The sequence below is a fragment of the Salmo salar genome, chromosome 23 (assembly GCF_965601325.2).
Source record: "Salmo salar chromosome 23, fSalSal1, whole genome shotgun sequence".
Classification (NCBI taxonomy): Eukaryota; Metazoa; Chordata; class Actinopteri; order Salmoniformes; family Salmonidae; genus Salmo; species Salmo salar.
Genome location: NC_138313.1, coordinates 52,830,404 through 52,852,225, shown reverse-complemented (window position 1 = coordinate 52,852,225; position 21,822 = coordinate 52,830,404). Strand labels below are relative to the sequence as shown.

Sequence of the window (21,822 nt, the reverse complement as noted above, 5' to 3'; positions counted from 1 at the left end):
ACATCGACGTCTCACACACTGATAATAATATAATTCAGTCAATCAGTCAATCTGATGCCTGGACCACTGTTAGTTGATTTGGAATGTATTGAATGAATAGGCTCGATTTTTCATTCCCCTACTTTGTTAAATACATTTCTCCAACTCTTTCTCCAGAACCAAAGAAGCCCACCACCAACAGGACCAGACGTAACACCCAGCCCTCCGGGCCGCCCTCCTCGTCGCTGAACGCCCTCGGCGCATCGGTCCACTCTGTGCCCCTGGACGTCCCCTTCTACCTGTCCTGTCCCGTAGACTCCTACCACGCCCACTACAGCTGGGAACACCTGGGCAAGACACTCCCCTGTCTGAGGCTACAGGCCAGCTGTCTCCATCTCATCCCCTCCATGCAGACAGAGCACTATGGGCACTATCAGTGTGTCTCAAAGGAGAGAGACTATACCAGGGTGGTGAGGGTGGTCCGAGCTACACAGCTGCTGAGTAACCACAACCCAAGCGTAATCAGCAGGCCTGCCAGACCGGTGAGACCCGCCAGTACTGACGTACAGGACTCTGAGAACAACGGAGCGGTTATGGTAATGCAGGCGGGATGTTTCGTGACCTTTGCAGCTTTGCACGTTGTCGTGCAACTTCTGCAATAAATCACGTCCACGTGGATTTCATCGTGATATGACCCTTTTACATCTGTACTCTGTAACGGATCTACAGCGCATTCAGAAAGTATTCAGACCCCCTTGACCTTTTTTCCACATTCTGTTGCGTTACAGGCTTATTCTAAAATGGATTAAATAAAAATAAATATCCTCATCAATCTACACACAATACCCCATAATGTCAAGGCAAAAACAGGTTTCTAAAAATGTTTTGCTAATGTATTAAAAATCAGAAATACCTTATTTACATAAGTATTCAGACCCTTTGCTATGAGACTTTAAATTGAGCTCAGGTGCATCCTGTTTCCATTGATCATCCTTGAGATGTTTCTACAACTTGATTGGAGTCCACCTGTTGTCAATTCAATTGATTGGACATGATTTGGAAAGGCACACACCTGTCTATATAAGGTCCCACAGTTGACAGTGCATGTCAGAGTAAAAACCAAGCCATGAGGTCGAAGGAATTGTCCGTAGAGCTCTGAGACAGGATTGTGTCGAGGCACAGATCTGGGGAAGGATACCAAAAAATGTCTGCAGCATTGAAGGTCCCCAAGAACACAGTGGCCTCCATCGTTCTTAAATGGAAGAAGTTTGGAACTGCTAAGACTCTTCGTAGAGCTGGCCGCCCGACCAAACTGAGCAATCGGGGGAGAAGGGCCTTTGTCAGGGAGGTGACCAAGAACCAGATGGTCACTCTGACAGCGCTCCAGAGTTCCTCTGTGGAGATGGGAGAACCTTCCAGAAGGACAACCATCTCTGTAGCACTCCACCAATCAGGCCTTTATGGTAGAGTGGCCAGACGGAAGCCACTCCTCAGTAAAAGGCACATGACAGCCCGCTTGGAGTTTGCTAAAATGCACTTAAAGGACTCTCAGACCATGAGAAACAATATTGAACTTGAAACAATCATGTCTGCAGGAAACCTGGCACCATCCCTACGCTGAAGCATGGAGGTGGCAGCATCATGCTGTGGGAATGTTTTTCAACGGCAGGGAATGGGAGACTAGTCAGGATTGAGGGAAAGATGAACGGAGCAAAGTACAGAGAGATCCTTGATGAAAACCTGTTCCAGAGCACTCAGGACCTCAGACTGGGGCGAAGGTTCACCTTCCAACAGGACAACTATCCTAAGCACACAGCCAAGACAACACAGGAGTGGTTTCCGGACAAGTCTCTGAATGTCCTTCAGTGGCCCTGCCAGAGCCCAGACTTGAACCCTAATGAACATCTCTGGAGAGACCTGAAAATAGCTGTGCAGCGACGCTCCCCATCCAACCTGACAGATCTTGAGAGGATCTGCAGAGAAGAATGGGAGAAACCCCCCAAATACAGGTGTGCCAAGCTCGTAGCGTCATACCCAAGAAAACTCGAGGCTGTAATCGCAGCCAAAGGTGCTTCAACAAAGTACTGAGTAAAGGGTCTGAATACTTATGTAAATGTGATATTTCAGTTTTATTTTTGTTTTTTTTGCAAACCTGTTTTTCGCTTTGTCATTATGGGGTTTTGTGTGTAGACTGCTGAGTAAAAAGAAGCTATTTCATCCATTTTAGAATAAGGCTGTAATGTAAAAAAAACAAAAAGGAAAAAGTCAAGGGATCTGAATACTTTCCGAAGGCATAAGGGGGGTGGGGGGTTATGGGAGAAAGTTTAACTTTCTAAAAGGGGATGTTAGATAGCAGGAGCCAGAGCACTTTCTTTACCGCTTTTGTTAGATAGCAGCAGGACTCTTGGTGGAAGGAAAAATCCCTCCAGAAATAACCACATGATCCAGGGCTGAAGGCTCAGGATCAGAGTAGTTAGGGACAGTTATATTGTTAGTCACTTGGGGGTAAACAGGTTTAAAAGAGGCTCTGTCGTACAGACTCCCGTCGCGTTAGCATGGTCCAGCGCTACTGACTCTGTCATAGTACTGACTCTGTGTATTTGTTGTAAGCCCTGGCCTTTTGTACCCACTGAGACTTGGCAATGACATGCGACAGCTTGGCCCAGATCCAGACACACCCTCTGATAACAGTTGAGATATGGTAAGGGGAAAGGGTGGGGTGGTCTCTAGGGCGAAACAACAAGAGAATAGTTAACACTAACCCTTTTCCTGAGAAATATCAAAATCAAAATGTATTTATATAGCCCTTCTTACATCAGCTGATATCTCAAAGTGCTGTACAGAAACCCAGCCTAAAACCTCAAACAGCAAGCAATGCAGGTGTAGAAGCAAATATTCCTGAGAGATGGACTCTTCACAACATCAACACGTCGCAGTATCATCCTCCTCCTCCATGTGTCATTGAGTTATGAGGCTGAACACACTCACAGAAGCGTGCACACACACACACGCACACATAGACACGCAACCACCCAAGTGCTTGTGGGTAAATCATGTTTTTGGCACCACAAGGATGGAGCAGGACTGAATAAGGACAACTGGGTCTGTATCAGTGGAGGAAGAGGAGGACCATCCTCCTCAGGGACCATACAGACTTGATAGACCAGTGAGCAACAGCATTTTTATTTATTAAATATATATATATATATATATATCTATTTCACCTTTATTTAACCAGGTAGGCAAGTTGAGAACAAGTTCTCATTTACAACTGCGACCTGGCCAAGATAAAGCAAAGCAGTGCGACACAAACAACAACACAGAGTTACACATGGAATAAACAAATGTACAGTCAATAATACAGTAGAAAAATCTATGTACAGTGAGTGCAAATGAGGTAAGATTAGGGAGGTAAGGCAATAAATAGGCCGTAGTGGAGAAGTAATTCCAATTTAGCAATTAAACACTGGAGTGATAGATGTGCAGAAGATGAATGTGCAAGTAGAGATACTGGGGTGCAAAGGAGCAAGATAAATAAATAAATACAGTATGGGGATGAGGTAGTTGGATGGGCTGTTTACAGATGGGCTATGTACAGGTGCAGTGATCTGTGAGCTGCTCTGATAGCTGATGCTTAAAGTTAGTGAGGGAGATATGAGTCTCCAGCTTCAGTGATTTTTGCAATTTGTTCTAGTCATTGGCAGCAGAGAACTGGAAGGAAAGGCGGCCGAAGGAGGAATTGGCTTTGGGGATGACCAGAGAGATATACCTGCTGGAGCGCGTGCTACGGGTGGGTGTTGCTATGGTGACCATTGAGCTGAGATAAGGTGGGGATTTGCCTAGCAAAGACTTATAGATGACCTGGAGCCAGTGGGTTTGGCGACTAACATGTAGCGAGGACCAGCCAACGAGAGCATACAGGTCGCAGTGGTGGGTAGTATATGAGGCTTTGGTGACAAAACGGATGGCACTGTGATAGACTACATCCAGTTTGTTGAGTAGAGTGTTGGAGGCTATTTTGTAAATGACATTGCCGAAGTCGAGGATTGGTAGGATGGTCAGTTTTACGAGGATATGTTTGGCAGCATGAGTGAAGGATGCTTTGTTGCGAAATAGGAATCCGATTCTAGATTTAATTTTGGATTGGAGATGCTTAATGTGAGTCTGGAAGGAGAGTTTACAGTCTAACCAGACACCCAGGTATTTGCAGTTAGCCTGTCATAATATCAAACAGTATGTTGTTTGTTTTATTTATTTATTGGTTTATTTATTGGTTCCACCTTTAATCAACATCAATATTACGATAATTCAACATCCATGTAAATGTGCCGGGGTTAGCCAAAAGCTAATTAGCACCAGGACAGGTAAGGACAATTTACACAGCAGCTATACACATACTCACTAAAACAATACAAAATACCAATACATTACATCCAATAATATATAATATATCATTCTAACGACAAGAACAAGTCCATCATCAACCGTCGTCTGACATATGAGGAACCATCGATAACTCGTGTGTACAGGTTTGGATAGATTTTAGCCGTGTTTTCAATTTACATATAAAAGTGCGGTAATCAGTGCAGCTTCTCAAGTCCGTGGGCGTTGCATTTCCAGCATATTGTAGCTCTAATAGAGAAGAGCCTTTTGGCCGATTTTACTGTGTCGAAAAGGGATAACGTTTCCCCCTCCTAGTTACTGCCTCTTGTTATCCTGGAGGTGCTTTCCTTGAGCATGACATGCCGGTTAAGGGGTGGAGGGCCAAGACCATGCAGGATCTTAAAGACAAGGCTTGCATCTACATACTGCTTTAAGTTATCCAGACTAAATAAATTATGTTTGTAAATGACAATGGTGGTAAACTGTTTGGTTTATTATCAGACCGTTCCTGCCTTCCTGCACGCTGGGATCTTCAAACAGTGTTTGTTTGTTAGAGTTTAGAGTTTCAATTGGTTTCAGAATCGTAGCTCCTGCTTGTGAGGCAATATCTCAGATGTGAGAAGATCCCAGCGTGCAGGAAGGCAGGAACGGTCTGATGAACCTAAAGTTGGATATTATGAAAAACAAAGTACAGTTTTCAACAGAGAGTTCATCTTGTAGATTACCGTCATATTTTAATGACAGAGCAGTGTCTGATTTGGGAGCTATTATTTTCTGTGTCATTTAATCACTTGTGTCACTTTAAACCCTCCATAGTCCTTCACTGGAATCAACATGTCCCCACATTTAAACCCTTCATAGTCACATTTACATTTGAGTCATTTTAGCAGACACTCTTATCCAGAGCGACTTACAGTAGTGAATTCATTTCATACATTTTTTTTTTTTAATTATTATTTTTTTCTTCCCGTAATGGTCCCCCCGTGGGAATCAAACCCACAACCCTGGCGTTGCAAAACACCATGCTCTACCAACTGAGCCACACGGGACTACATTGTCCTCAAATGGAGTCAACATGTCTCACAGGAATACAGTAGGACTCATCCATGTAATCACAAAGGTCACAGCAACAAAGGGGTTCTGGATCAAACAGACTCCCTCTCCTTTTCCTTTGTTTTGAGTTTGGTTCGGTTGTTCCTTCATTTGGTTAGCCCTTGTCCCAAGAGGATGGTCAAAGGAAAACATTTTGGAATGACTTGTACATTTTTTGAGGGGGTTTCTCACCATTAGCTAAGAAATAAATGCTTGTTTCACTGAAATGTTGATGTGTGCATTTAGTATCTGAATAAAGTGTGTGAGTTTCACTTCTGATTGTTTGTGTGTGTGTGTGTGTGTGTGCGTGCGTGCGTGCGTGCGTGCGTGTTCGGATTACCATGTTGTTATAAACAGTTTAACAATCCTTCCTTTCCCACGCTGTCTGAGATCCAGGTAGCCGCCGGTATCCGTCAGTGGTGAATACAATCTGTCCCAACCCCAGGTCACTTTAATAAAGATCCTGGAATTAAGCCAGAGCTGGCTTGGAATCGAAACGTCTCTGGCCAGGAGGCTACAGAATTTAACCCCCCCCCCCCCCCCGGGGAGACAACGGTAGGTTACACAACATGGCGAATTTGGCCTAATTCTACAGCTGAGGGGGGGGGGGGGATGGAAGGGGTATGGTTGCCATGACTCCTAATTACATCAGTCCTGGGGATTTCGTTAACGTTGAACTCTGCACATGTCGGTTCAATCTGAAAAATATGACCTTTGCATGTTTCTACCTTCACATTCAGCGATGCCGGATTGAAGAGAGCCTCGAGTCTCCTCTTCCTGTTCGGAGAATGACTATTGTGGTCCTCTAGCCCTGTGTAACGATTCCAGTCAAACAAACCAGCTCCGACTAGCTGATTCTAACCTCTGTTGTTGACAATACAATACTGTCGTTCATACCCTCGTTCATACCCTCGTTCATAGATTCTGTTCTGCAACCACAGCAGTGTTTTTCCTCAACAGCAGCTGTTTGATAAACCCACATTCCCCCTACAGTCAGCGTTTTACACACACACACGCACACACACACACACACACACACACACACGTGTGCACGTGCACGACCTCTGATAGCAGCGTAGGGGGATGTAAAAAAGGGCTGAGACGTTGTGTCCAGAGTTGGGTGTAGCAGACAGCATTGTTAAATCCTGGGGTGGGGCTGCATCAGAAGGTCTCGAACCCCCCCCCCCCCTTCAAAGGGTTGGGGTGAAGGTAACATTGTTCCAGGGTTGTGTGAAGGTTGTTTCAGAGTAGCTGTGTTACTTTCGGCAGCATCAAATCCTTGGATCCTTTGGAGTGTCGCGTTGTTGTTCGTTTCTCCTTTTCAGTTGGACGACTTCTTGGTTCCTAGCGAGGACTATGGTAAGGACTGGATGATGCTCATTGAAAACCATACAATCGGTGGAAACATAAACAATATCAGCATTTTTTTACAGTCCCACTTGGAACCAATAGGGTTCTACCTGGAACCAATAGGGTTCTACTTGGAACCAAAAGGGTTCTACTTGGAACCAAACGGGTTCTACCTGGAACCAATAGGGTTCTACTTGGAACCAAAAGGGTTCTACTTGGAACCAAAAGGGTTCTACCTGGAACCAAAGGGCACGGCCGGGTTCTACCTGGAACCAATAGGGTTCTACTTGGAACCAAAAGGGTTCTACTTGGAACCAATAGGGTTCTACTTGGAACCAAAAGGGTTCTACCTGGAACCAATAGGGTTCTACTTGGAACCAAAAGGGTTCTACCAGGAACCAAAAAGGGTTCTCCTATGGGGACAGCCGGAGAACTCTTTTCAGTAGATAGTACCATTCTTTCTAAGAGTAGAGTTGGCCTGGGCTACAGTTTAATGATATAGTCATAGACTGAATTGTACTGTTTCAAGGCATTGTTAACCCCTTCCCTCTCTCATTAACGTCAGTATTATATACACCTGGCATGGTACATCAGGTGTAAAGACCACCCTCTCCCATTAACGTCAGTATTATACACACCTGGCATGGTACATCAGGTGTAAAGACCACCCTCTCCATTAACGTCAGTATTATACACACCTGGCATGGTACATCAGGTGTAAAGACCACCCTCTCCCATTAACGTCAGTATTATACACACCTGGCATGGTACATCAGGTATAAAGACCACACCTGGCATGGTACATCAGGTGAGCAGGAGCACTAACTAAGGTTATACGACATACAGTTAGTATGATAACTAAGGGAAATGGTAACCTAGGGTCCATACAAATAATACAGTTTACCACCACGTTCACTGGCCTGACAAAATACAGGGGGGGGGAAAGAAATACAAATTAGGAAGAGAATGTGTTTTTTTTAACTTTCATCTTGTCTTAGATCTGCAAAGGTGTACGGAAGAAATGAGCAGATTAAGTCTAAATGAGATTTTAATAAACAACTTGACTATGAAAACATCATAATTTAATAAATATTAAAGTACAGGAAAGAACATGACAGGTATGTGTGTTGTAAAAATGTTAAAAAAATAAATAAAAAAACTATTGAAAGAGGTGTGTGTGCTTGTAAATATTTTAAAAAAAATGAATGTGTAGACTGTAATCTGTAAGAGAACAACGAGAGCATGTATTTTTTTGGCACAACTGCAGACAGATACAAGGACTCTACTCATAAAGCCCAGACGTAGTAGGGGAACTGCAGACAGATACAAGGACTCTACTCATAAAGCCCAGACGTAGTAGGGGAACTGCAGACAGATACAGGGACTCTACTCATAAAGCCCAGACGTAGTAGGGGACCTGCAGACAGATACAAGGACTCTACTCATAAAGCCCAGACGTAGTAGGGGAACTGCAGACATATACAAGGACTCTACTCATAAAGCCCAGACGTAGTAGGGGAACTGCAGACAGATACAAGGACTCTACTCATAAAGCCCAGACGTAGTAGGGGAACTTTAGACAGATACAGGGACTCTACTCATAAAGCCCAGACGTAGTAGGGGAACTGCAGACAGATACAAGGACTCTACTCATAAAGCCCAGACATAGTAGGGGAACTGCAGACAGATACAAGGACTCTACTCATAAAGCCCAGACGTAGTAGGGGAACTGCAGACAGATACAGGGACTCTACTCATAAAGCCCAGACGTAGTAGGGGAACTGCAGACAGATACAAGGACTCTACTCATAAAGCCCAGACGTAGTAGGGGAACTGCAGACAGATACAGGGACTCTACTCATAAAGCCCAGACGTAGTAGGGGAACTGCAGACAGATACAAGGACTCTACTCATAAAGCCCAGACGTAGTAGGGGAACTTTAGACAGATACAAGGACTCTACTCATAAAGCCCAGACGTAGTAGGGGAACTGCAGACAGATACAAGGACTCTACTCATAAAGCCCAGACATAGTAGGGGAACTGCAGACAGATACAAGGACTCTACTCATAAAGCCCAGACGTAGTAGGGGAACTGCAGACAGATACAAGGACTCTACTCATAAAGCCCAGACGTAGTAGGGGAACTGCAGACAGATACAGGGACTCTACTCATAAAGCCCAGACGTAGTAGGGGAACTGCAGACAGATACAGAGACTCTACTCATAAAGCCCAGACGTAGTAGGGGAACTGCAGACAGATACAAGGACTCTACTCATAAAGCCCAGACGTAGTAGGGGAACTGCAGACAGATACAGGGACTCTACTCATAAAGCCCAGACGTAGTAGGGGAACTGCAGACAGATACAGGGACTCTACTCATAAAGCCCAGACGTAGTAGGGGAACTGCAGACAGATACAGGGACTCTACTCATAAAGCCCAGACGTAGTAGGGGAACTGCAGACAGATACAAGGACTCTACTCATAAAGCCCAGACGTAGTAGGGGAACTGCAGACAGATACAAGGACTCTACTCATAAAGCCCAGACGTAGTAGGGGAACTGCAGACAGATACAAGGACTCTACTCATAAAGCCCAGACGTAGTAGGGGAACTGCAGACAGATACAGGGACTCTACTCATAAAGCCCAGACGTAGTAGGGGAACTGCAGACAGATACAGGGACTCTACTCATAAAGCCCAGACGTAGTAGGGGAACTTTAGACAGATACAAGGACTCTACTCATAAAGCCCAGACGTAGTAGGGGAACTGCAGACATGGCCATAAAGAGAAAAAGGGCAGGGTACAGAGTGGAGGGTGTGTGTGTGTGTGTGTGTGTGTGTGTGTGTGTGTGTGTGTGTGTGTGTGCGTGCGTGCGTGCGTGCGTGCGTGCGTGCGTGCGTGCGTGTGGCTCCTGGACGTCTTGGACCAGTCGATGGAACATAACTTCACAAACAGTTTCAACACCCTCGTTTTCAAGTGGTTTTAAATTAAATAAATATATTGACCTTTAGTCTCGTCAGAGACCAACAAGAGCGTCTGTGTATTCTCTGTTGTATTGACTTTCAATTCTGTCAATTCAGAAATCTATATAACACTAATAATGAATGTTATCCTAAGACTTTATAAACAAATTACTTTATGAATTGACTGAATTTAAATGGAACGGACATGTGTGGGAAGAAAGGTACAACGGGGGAGGTCAAAAACAACAACCAGACAACTCCTCTCCTCTTCCTGTCCTTCCTGTGAGCTGGCTCTCCTCTTCCTGTCCTTCCTGTGAGCTGGCTCTCCTCTTCCTGTCCTTCCTGTGAGCTGGCTCTCCTCTTCCTGTCCTTCCTGTGAGCTGGCTCTCCTCTTCCTGTCCTTCCTGTGAGCTGGCTCTCGTCTTCCTGTCCTTCCTGTGAGCTGGCTCTCCTCTTCCTGTCCTTCCTGTGAGCTGGCTCTCCTCTTCCTGTCCTTCCTGTGAGCTGGCTCTCCTCGTCCTGTCCTTCCTGTGAGCTGGCTCTCCTCGTCCTGTCCTTCCTGTGAGCTGGCTCTCCTCGTCCTGTCCTTCCTGTGAGCTGGCTCTCCTCGTCCTGTCCTTCCTGTGAGCTGGCTCTCCTCTTCCTGTCCTTCCTGTGAGCTGGCTCTCCTCTTCCTGTCCTTCCTGTGAGCTGGCTCTCCTCTTCCTGTCCTTCCTGTGAGCTGGCTCTCCTCTTCCTGTCCTTCCTGTGAGCTGGCTCTCCTCTTCCTGTCCTTCCTGTGAGCTGGCTCACCTCGTCCTGTCCTTCCTGTGAGCTGGCTCTCCTCGTCCTGTCCTTCCTGTGAGCTGGCTCTCCTCGTCCTGTCCTTCCTGTGAGCTGGCTCTCCTCGTCCTGTCCTTCCTGTGAGCTGGCTCTCCTCGTCCTGTCCTTCCTGTGAGCTGGCTCTCCTCTTCCTGTCCTTCCTGTGAGCTGGCTCTCCTCGTCCTGTCCTTCCTGTGAGCTGGCTCTCCTCTTCCTGTCCTTCCTGTGAGCTGGCTCTCCTCTTCCTGTCCTTCCTGTGAGCTGGCTCTCCTCTTCCTGTCCTTCCTGTGAGCTGGCTCTCCTCGTCCTGTCCTTCCTGTGAGCTGGCTCTCCTCGTCCTGTCCTTCCTGTGAGCTGGCTCTCCTCTTCCTGTCCTTCCTGTGAGCTGGCTCTCCTCGTCCTGTCCTTCCTGTGAGCTGGCTCTCCTCTTCCTGTCCTTCCTGTGAGCTGGCTCTCCTCTTCCTGTCCTTCCTGTGAGCTGGCTCTCCTCTTCCTGTCCTTCCTGTGAGCTGCTCACCTAAATTGACTCCATCTCTGGAAGGGAAGAGAAAAACAACACATACAAGCTTAACATGATATGACACCATAGAAGGTGAGATTTATGTTAACTAAATACTGCTTGTATAGTGTAGTTAGAGGCATAAATATAGGAACAGTGCGGTAAAGTTGGTAATACTCGCTGTTTACTCATGGAATTTGTATTTCAGATCAAAAGATGAATATGACAGGCAAATATTTAAACAGCAAACTGTTGTTTGGGGACATTTTCTAACCTAGAAACAACAGCTATACATTTACCTCATATTAATACCAATTAGCCTACATGAGTATAATGTAAAAATGACCTACTTTACTTCACTCTCGCAACACTTATGACACTACCTGTGATGTAGAGAAAAACATTTTTTTTTAACATTGAACTCAGCTGTGAAAAGCAGCTGATTGTCACATGTGTCGATGAAAGGGGGACCAAAACGCAGCAGGTATAGTGCTCATCTTCTTTAAGTACTTAATAAAGTGAACACTTAAACGAAAACAATGAACCGACAAACAACAGTTCTGCAAGGTACACAGACTACGCAGAAAGCAACCACCCACAAAAACACAGGAAAAAACAGGCTGCCTAAGTATGGCTTCCAATCAGAGACAACGAAAAAACACCTGCCTCTGATTGGAAGCCATACATGGCCACAACATAGAAAAAGAAACATAGAAATAGAAAACTAGAACCAAAATCCCCTAGAACCAAAAAAAAACCAAAACACACAGAACAAACACCCCCTGCCACGCCCTGACCAAACTACAATAACAAACACCCCCCTGCCACGTCCTGACCAAACTACAATAACAAACACCCCCTGCCATGTCCTGACCAAACTACAATAACAAACACCCCCCTGCCACGTCCTGACCAAACTACAATAACAAACACCCCCCTGCCACGCCCTGACCAAACTACAATAACAAACACCCCCTGCCACGCCCTGACCAAACTACAATAACAAACACCCCCCTGCCACGCCCTGACCAAACTACAATAACAAACACCCCCCTGCCACGCCCTGACCAAACTACAATAACAAACACCCCCTGCCACGCCCTGACCAAACTACAATAACAAACACCCCCTGCCACGCCCTGACCAAACTACAATAACAAACACCCCCCTGCCACGCCCTGACCAAACTACAATAACAAACACCCCCCTGCCACGCCCTGACCAAACTACAATAACAAACACCCCCTGCCACGCCCTGACCAAACTACAATAACAAACACCCCCTGCCACGCCCTGACCAAACTACAATAACAAACACCCCCCTGCCACGCCCTGACCAAACTACAATAACAAACACCCCCCTGCCACGCCCTGACCAAACTACAATAACAAACACCCCCCTGCCACGCCCTGACCAAACTACAATAACAAACACCCCCTGCCACGCCCTGACCAAACTACAATAACAAATACCCCCCTGCCACGCCCTGACCAAACTACAATAACAAACACCCCCTGCCACGCCCTGACCAAACTACAATAACAAACACCCCCCTGCCACGCCCTGACCAAACTACAATAACAAACACCCCCCTGCCACGCCCTGACCAAACTACAATAACAAACACCCCCCTGCCACGCCCTGACCAAACTACAATAACAAACACCCCCTGCCACGTCCTGACCAAACTACAATAACAAACACCCCCCTGCCACGCCCTGACCAAACTACAATAACAAACACCCCCTGCCACGCCCTGACCAAACTACAATAACAAACACCCCCCTGCCACGCCCTGACCAAACTACAATAACAAACACCCCCCTGCCACGCCCTGACCAAACTACAATAACAAACACCCCCCTGCCACGCCCTGACCAAACTACAATAACAAACACCCCCTGCCACGTCCTGACCAAACTACAATAACAAACACCCCCCTGCCACGTCCTGACCAAACTACAATAACAAACACCCCCTGCCACGCCCTGACCAAACTACAATAACAAACACCCCCCTGCCACGCCCTGACCAAACTACAATAACAAACACCCCCCTGCCACGCCCTGACCAAACTACAATAACAAACACCCCCTGCCACGCCCTGACCAAACTACAATAACAAACACCCCCTGCCACGCCCTGACCAAACTACAATTACAAACACCCCCCTGCCACGCCCTGACCAAACTACAATAACAAACACCCCCCTGCCACGCCCTGACCAAACTACAATAACAAACACCCCCCTGCCACGCCCTGACCAAACTACAATAACAAACACCCCCCTGCCACGCCCTGACCAAACTACAATAACAAACACCCCCTGCCACGCCCTGATCAAACTACAATAACAAACACCCCCCTGCCACGCCCTGACCAAGCTACAATAACAAACACCCCCTGCCACGCCCTGACCAAACTACAATAACAAACACCCCCCTGCCACGCCCTGACCAAACTACAATAACAAACACCCCCCTGCCACGCCCTGACCAAACTACAATAACAAACACCCCCCTGCCACGCCCTGACCAAACTACAATAACAAATGACCCTTTTACTGGCCAGGACGTGACTGAGATACATTTTAACCTTGACTACTGCTTTTCTTTGCTGAGGCAGCCTCTTCAGTGTTGTGGCACCAGGCTCATGGCAAAGAGGGTCTCTTCATCCTCCTTCCTGTGAGCATCAGGTTGGGCTGCATCCCTCTCGATGGCTTGGAGGAGCCTCTGCTGAAATGAGTCGAGTGGCTCTGGGGGGCTGGTACCTCCGATGACGCCTGGCATGACGACGTTCCTCTTCGTTTCTCTCTCCTCGTTTGTCTCCTCGTTCTTCTCCACGGCCACATCCTGTTCAACGAGGTCCTCAGTGGTCACTTCGGTGAGGGTTCATAATAATCTCAGGTGGTCCTAGATCCAGAGGTGCTTCCTCCATTTCATCGTCTTCCATGGCTGCACCGTTGGTGGTCGTACTGGTGGATGACGTGGACGTTGTAGAGGGTCTCGCTGCACCATTTATATATGGAGTTTATATATGGAGTTTATATACTCCATATATATACTCCATATATAAACTCCATATATAAACTCCATATATAAACTCCATATATAAACTCCATATATATACTCCATATATAAACTCCATATATAAACTCCATATATAAACTCCATATATATACTCCATATATATACTCCATATATAAACTCCATATATAAACTCCATATATATACTCCATATTTAAACTCCATATATAAACTCCATATATAAACTCCATATATAAACTCCATATATAAACTCCATATATAAACTCTATATATATACTCCATATATATACTCCATATATAAACTCCATATATATACTCCATATATAAACTCCATATATAAACTCCATATATATACTCCATATATATACTCCATATATATACTCCATATATAAACTCCATATATAAACTCCATATATAAACTCCATATTTAAACTCCATATATAAACTCCATATATATACTCCATATATAAACTCCATATATATACTCCATATATAAACTCCATATATATACTCCATATATAAACTCCATATATAAACTCCATATATAAACTCCATATATAAACTCCATATTTAAACTGGAGGCCGTCACAGGAGGTTCCGGACTGGAGGCCGTCTCAGGAGGTTCCGGACATGACTTAGCACTTGGTGTGCAAATCCCTTGTTGGCAATCACAGAGGTCAGACGATTCTTGTAGTTGACCACCAGGTTTGCACAAATCTCAGGAGGGATTTTGTCCCACTCCTCTTTGCAGATCTTCTCCAAGTCATTAAGGTTTCGAGGCTGACGTTTGGCAACTCGGACCTTCAGCTCCCTCCACAGATTTTCTATGGGATTAAGGTCTGGAGACTGGCTAGGCCACTCCAGGACCTTAATGTGCTTCTTCTTGAGCCACTCCTTTGTTGCCTTGGCCGTGTGTTTTGGGTCATTGTCATGCTGGAATACCCATTCACGACTCATTTTCAATGCCCTGGCTGAGGGAAGGTTTTCACCCAAGATTTGACGGTACATGGCCCCGTCCATCGTCCCTTTGATGCGGTGAAGTTGTCCTGTCCCCTTAGCAGAAAAACGCCCCCAAAGCATAATGTTTCCACCTCCATGTTTGACGGTGGGGATGGTGTTCTTGGGGTCATAGGCAGCATTCCTCCTCCTCCAAACACTGTGCGAGTTGAGTTGATGCCAAAGAGCTCCAATTTAGTCTCATCTGACCACAACACTTTCACCCAGTTGTCCTCTGAATCATTCAGATGTTCAGTGGCAAACTTTAGACGGGCATGTATGTGTGCTTTCTTGAGCAGGGGGACCTTGCGGGTGCTGCAGGATTTCAGTCATTCACGGCGTAGTGTGTTACCAATTGTTTTCTTGGTGACTGTGGTCCCAGCTGCCTTGAGATCATTGACAAGATCCTCCCGTGTAGTTCTGGGCTGATTCCTCACCGTTCTCATGATCATTGCAACTCCACGAGGTGAGATCTTGCATGGAGCCCCAGGCCCAAGGGAGATTGACAGTTCTTTTGTGTTTCTTCCATTTGCGAATAATCGCACCAACTGTTGTCACCTTCTCACCAAGCTGCTTGGCGATGGTCTTTCCAAGCCCATTCCAGCCTTGTGTAGGTCTTCAATCTTGTCCCTGACATCCTTGGAGAGCTCTTTGGTCTTGGCCATGGTGGAGAGTTTGGAATCTGATTGATTGATTGCTTCTGTGGACAGGTATCTTTTATACAGGTAACAAGCTGCGGTTAGGAGCACTCCCTTTAAGAGTGTGCTCCTAATCTCAGCTCGTTACCTGTATAAAAGACACCTGGGAGCCAGAGATCTTTCTGATTGAGAGGGGGTCAAATACTTATTTCCCTCATTAAAATGCAAATCAATTTATAACATTTTTGAAATGGATTTTTTTGTTGTTATTCTGTCTCTCACTGTTCAAATAAAATGATAGACTGATCATTTCTTTGTCAGTGGGCAAACGTACAAAATCAGCAGGGGATCAAATACTTTTTTCCCCTCACTGTATATACTCCATATATATACTCCATATACATTTCTATTTAATCCTCAGGTACTTTAAAATGTAATTAAACTATAATATTTAATACAGAAAAAAGTTTGTTCAATAGGAAAGTAAAATGAGCAGGTGCGTGTCCTCTTCGTCGCGAACACAGACTGATTAACAACTCTGACTCCCTGTACTAAAACTCAAAATTCTTCCTCGTTTGGGAATAAACAAGCCTGAAACCTTGAACAAAGACTGTTGACATCTAGTGGAAGCCATAGGAATTGCAATCTGGGAGCTGGAATTGCATATGACCCATAGCTTTCCATTGTAAGAGCATGGGCTCTCAAAAAATAATAATTCTGGTTGGTTTTAGTTTGGATTTTCTCCTACCATATCAACTGTGTTATAGTCTCATACATTATTTTAACATTTCTACAAACTTCAAAGTGTTTTCCATCCAATGGTACCAATTATATGCATATCCTGGCTTCTGGGCCTGAGTAACAGGCAGTTTACTTTGGGCACGTCAGTCAGACAGGAAGTGGAGAAAAATAGACACCTAGCCTGAAGAAGTTTTAATTTGATCTGGTTTGCCATTTTAAATCAAGTGGAATATAACTAAAGAGGTAATCTGGGTGATCTTTCCACAAATAGACAGGTATCGTCCTTTCCATGGTAGCAATTTTCTGTTCGAATTTATTGTACTGACATAATATTTTTCTTTCGGGATATGAATACCGTGTTCGTCCACTTCACCGCCAGACCATTGTATTGGTAAACTACATGGTAATGTAAAAGTTATTTTGCGATCCGCTAAAAACACATCGTAATTTGGTTGTAATCCAGAGAGTTTAGAACAATTCCAGATCCAAAATTGTGGATTTAAAAGAAAACATGAATCAACAACGTACAATGACACCTTTGTTTTTTTTAAGCCCTGGTTTCTAGCCCCTTGAGCTAGCGTGCGCTAAAGTGATGTCTTGTATGGGCAGAAAGCTTAAATTCTTGTTAATTTAACTGCACTGTCCAATTTACAGTAGCTATTACAGTGAACAAAAATACCATGCTATTGTTTGAGGAGAGTGTACAATAACAAAAAACTGGTTTGATACATTCACCTCTGAAGGTAAATAATGTACTTACATTCAGTAATCTTACTCTGATTTGTCATCCTGAGGGTCCCAGTGATAGAATGTAGGAACTGGGTTCTACAGGTTTGAACCCACTGCTGTCTCTGGCTCCACACCCACCCCGCCCAGCCATCTAGATGTGTGAAAGTTAGTCTATAAGCTAATGATCCATCATGTATTACATTCCCGGGAGTGTGTAAACTAAAAATATTTTATTACCATATCATTTTTGTATGTTCTCTATAGTTATGTACTTGAAAATGTATCAATTGACCAATTGGGCAAACTTGATACAAAATATTGTCCAGCATGCTATGCTTCAATTGATCAATCAGAAACTTTGCACACACACTTCTGCCATCTAGTGGCCAACATCTAAATGATTATGACCTTTCTCTTCCATTTTCAAAGATGATGGAAAAAAAAGAGAAGAAAATACGTTTTTTTTTCTTTGTATTTATCTTTTACCAGATCTAATGTGTTATATTCTCCTACATTTATATCACATTTCCACAAACTTCAAAGTGTTTCCTTTCAAATGGTATCACGAATATTCATATCGTTGCTTCAGGGCCTGAGCTACAGGAAGTTAGATTTGGGTGTCATTTTAAGCGAAAAAGGGGGGAAAAAAAGGGTATGATCCCTAAACTTGTAATATTAGACATAACCAATCATGACTAGGGTACTAAGTAGGCCTAATGAACTAATATCACCCAACATAATTAAAATAATAGGAATCATTTCAACCATTAGGCTTTTGGACTGGTGTATAACAGACCACACATCCACACCACCCTTACTGACTGGTGGTAGACACACCACCCTTACTGACTGGTGGTAGACACACCACCCTTACTGACTGGTGATAGACACACCACCCTTACTGACTGGTGATAGACACACCACCCTTACTGACTGGTGATAGACACACCAGCCTTACTGACTGGTGATAGACACAGTACTACACCACCCTTACTGACTGGTGATACACACACCACCCTTACTGACTGGTGATAGACACACCAGCCTTACTGACTGGTGATAGACACAGCACTACACCACCCTTACTGACTGGTGATAGACACACCACCCTTACTGACTGGTGATAGACACACCAGCCTTACTGACTGGTGATAGACACACCAGCCTTACTGACTGGTGATAGACACAGTACTACACCACCCTTACTGACTGGTGATACACACACCACCCTTACTGACTGGTGATAGACACACCAGCCTTACTGACTGGTGATAGACACAGTACTACACCACCCTTACTGACTGGTGATACACACACCACCCTTACTGACTGGTGATAGACACACCACCCTTACTGACTGGTGATAGACACACCACCCTTACTGACTGGTGATAGACACACCACCCTTACTGACTGGTGATAGACACACCACCCTTACTGACTGGTGATAGACACACCACCCTTACTGACTGGTGATAGACACACCACCCTTACTGACTGGTGGTAGACACACCACCCTTACTGACTGGTCATAGACACACAACCCTTACTGATTTGTGATAGACACACCACCCTTACTGACTGGTGGTAGACGCAGTACTACACCACTCTTACTGACTGGTGATAGACACAGCACCACACAGTGGTTGAAAAAGTATCGAATTTTCATACTTGAGAAAAAGTAAAGATACCTTAAAAGAAAATCACTCAAGTAAAAATGACATTTTCCCCAGTAAAATGTTACTTAAGTCAATGTCTAAAAGTATTTGGTTTTAAATGTACTTAAGTATCAAAAGTAAAATCAGTAGTACTACACAATACACTCCCCACAGTAGTACTATACCATACACTCCCCACAGTAGTACTATACAATACACTCCCCACAGTAGTACTATACAATACACTCCCCACAGTAGTACTATACAATACACTCCCCACAGTAGTACTATACAATACACTCCCCACAGTAGTACTATACCATACACTCCCCACAGTAGTACTATACAATACACTCCCCACAGTAGTACTATACTATACAATCCCCACAGTAGTACTATAAAATACACTCCCCACAGTAGTACTATAAAATACACTCCTCACAGTAGTACTATACAATACACTCACCACAGTAATACTATACAATACACTCCCCACAGTAGTACTATACCATACACTCCCCACAGTAGTAGTACCATACACTCCCCACAGTAGTACTATACAATACACTCCCCACAGTAGTACTATACAATACACTCCCCACAGTAGTACTATACAATACACTCCCCACAGTAGTACTATACCATACACTCCCCACAGTAGTACTATAAAATACACTCCCCACAGTAGTACTATACCATACACTCCCCACAGTAGTACTATACCATACACTCCCCACAGTAGTACTATACCATACATTCCCGACAGTAGTACTATACAATACACTCCCCACAGTAGTACTATACAATACACTCCCCACAGTAGTACTTTACCATACATTCCCGACAGTAGTACTATACAATACACTCCCCACAGTAGTACTATACAATCCACTCACCACAGTAGTACTATACCATACACTCACCACAGTAGTACTATACCATACACTCCCCACAGTAGTACTATACCATACACTCCCCACAGTAGTACTATACAATACACTCCCCACAGTAGTACTATACAATACACTCCCCGCAGTAGTACTATACAATACACTCCCCACAGTAGTACTATACAATACACTCCCCACAGTAGTACTATACCATACACTCCCCACAGTAGTACTATACAATACACTCCCCACAGTAGTACTATACTATACACTCCCCATAGTAGTACTATACCATACACTCCCCACAGTAGTAATATACCATACACTCCCCACAGTAGTACTATACCATACACTCCCCACAGTAGTACTATACAATACACTTCCCACAGTAGTACTATAAAATACACTCCCCACAGCAGTACTATACAATACACTCCCCACAGTAGTACTATATAATACACTCCCCACAGTAGTACTATACCATAAACTCCCCACAGTAGTACTATACAATACACTCCCCACAGTAGTACTATACTATACACTCCCCATAGTAGTACTATACCATACACTCCCCACAGTAGTACTATACAATACACTCCCCACAGTAGTACTATAAAATACACTCCCCACAGTAGTACTATAAAATACACTCACCACAGTTGTACTATAAAATACACTCCCCACAGTAGTACTATACTATACACTCCCCATAGTAGTACTATACCATACACTCCCCACAGTAGTACTATACAATACACTCCCCACAGTAGTACTATAAAATACACTCCCCACAGTAGTACTATAAAATACACTCCCCACAGTTGTACTATAAAATACACTCCCCACAGTAGTACTATACCATACACGCCCCACAGTAGTACGGAGTGTATGTGGGGAGTGTATGGTATAGTACTACTGTGGGGAGTGTATTGTATAGTATTACTGTGGGGAGTGTATTGTATAGTACTACTGTGGGGAGTGTATTGTATAGTATTACTGTGGGGAGTGTGTGGTATAGTACTACTGTGGGGAGTGTATTGTATAGTACTACTGTGGGGAGTGTATTGTATAGTACTACTGTGGGGAGTGTATTATATAGTACTACTGTGGGGAGTGTAAGGTATAGTACTACAGTGGGGAGTGTGTGGTATAGTACTACTGTGGGGAGTGTATTGTATAGTACTACTGTGGGGAGTGTATGGTGCAGTACTACTGTGGGGAGTGTAAGGTATAGTACTACTGTGGGGAGTGCATTGTATAGTACTACTGTGGGGAGTGTATGGTATAGTACTACTGTGGGGAGTGTATTGTATAGTACTACTGTGGGGAGTGTATGGTAGTACTACTGTGGGGAGTGTATGGTATAGTACTACTGTAGGGAGTGTTATTGTATAGTACTACTGTGGGGAGTGTATTGTATAGTACTACTGTGGTGAGTGTATGGTATAGTACTACTGTGGGAGTGTATTGTATAGTATTAGTTAGGGGAGTGTAATGTGTAGTACTACTGTGTGAAGTGTATGGTATAGTATTACTGTGGGGAGTGTATGGTATAGTACTACTGTGGGGAGTGTATTGTATAGTATTACTGTGGGGAGTGTATGATATAGTACTACTGTGAGGAGTGTATTTTATAGTATTCCTGTGGGGAGTGTTATTGTATAGTACTACTGTAGGGAGTGTTATTGTATAGTACTACTGTGGGGAGTGTATGGTACTACTACTGTGGGGAGTGTATTGTATAGTACTACTGTGGGGAGTGTATTGTATAGTACTACTGTGGGGAGTGTATGGTAGTACTACTGTGGGGAGTGTATGGTATAGTACTACTGTAGGGAGTGTATGGTAGTACTACTGTGGGGAGTGTATGGTATAGTACTACTGTAGGGAGTGTTATTGTATAGTACTACTGTGGGGAGTGTATTGTATAGTAATATTGTGGGGAGTGTATTGTATAGTACTACTGTGGGGAGTGTATTGTATAGTACTACTGTGGAGAGTGTATTGTATAGTACTATTGTGGGGAGTGTATTGTATGGTACTACTGTGGGG

General features: G+C 44.3%; 1 protein-coding gene across 1 annotated transcript in view; it reads left to right on the top strand.

Annotated features, from left to right (window-relative positions):
* The window catches only part of sema7a (semaphorin 7A (JohnMiltonHagen blood group)), a 128,571-nt gene extending 122,845 nt beyond the window's left edge, over nt 1-5,726 (top strand). The window contains exon 14 of the mRNA XM_082968229.1: nt 157-5,726. Within this exon, the coding sequence (XP_082824355.1) occupies nt 157-641 (485 nt within the window). The 3' untranslated portion in view covers nt 642-5,726. The remainder of the gene's footprint in view (nt 1-156) is intronic.
* Nucleotides 5,727-21,822: the final 16,096 nt, after the last annotated feature.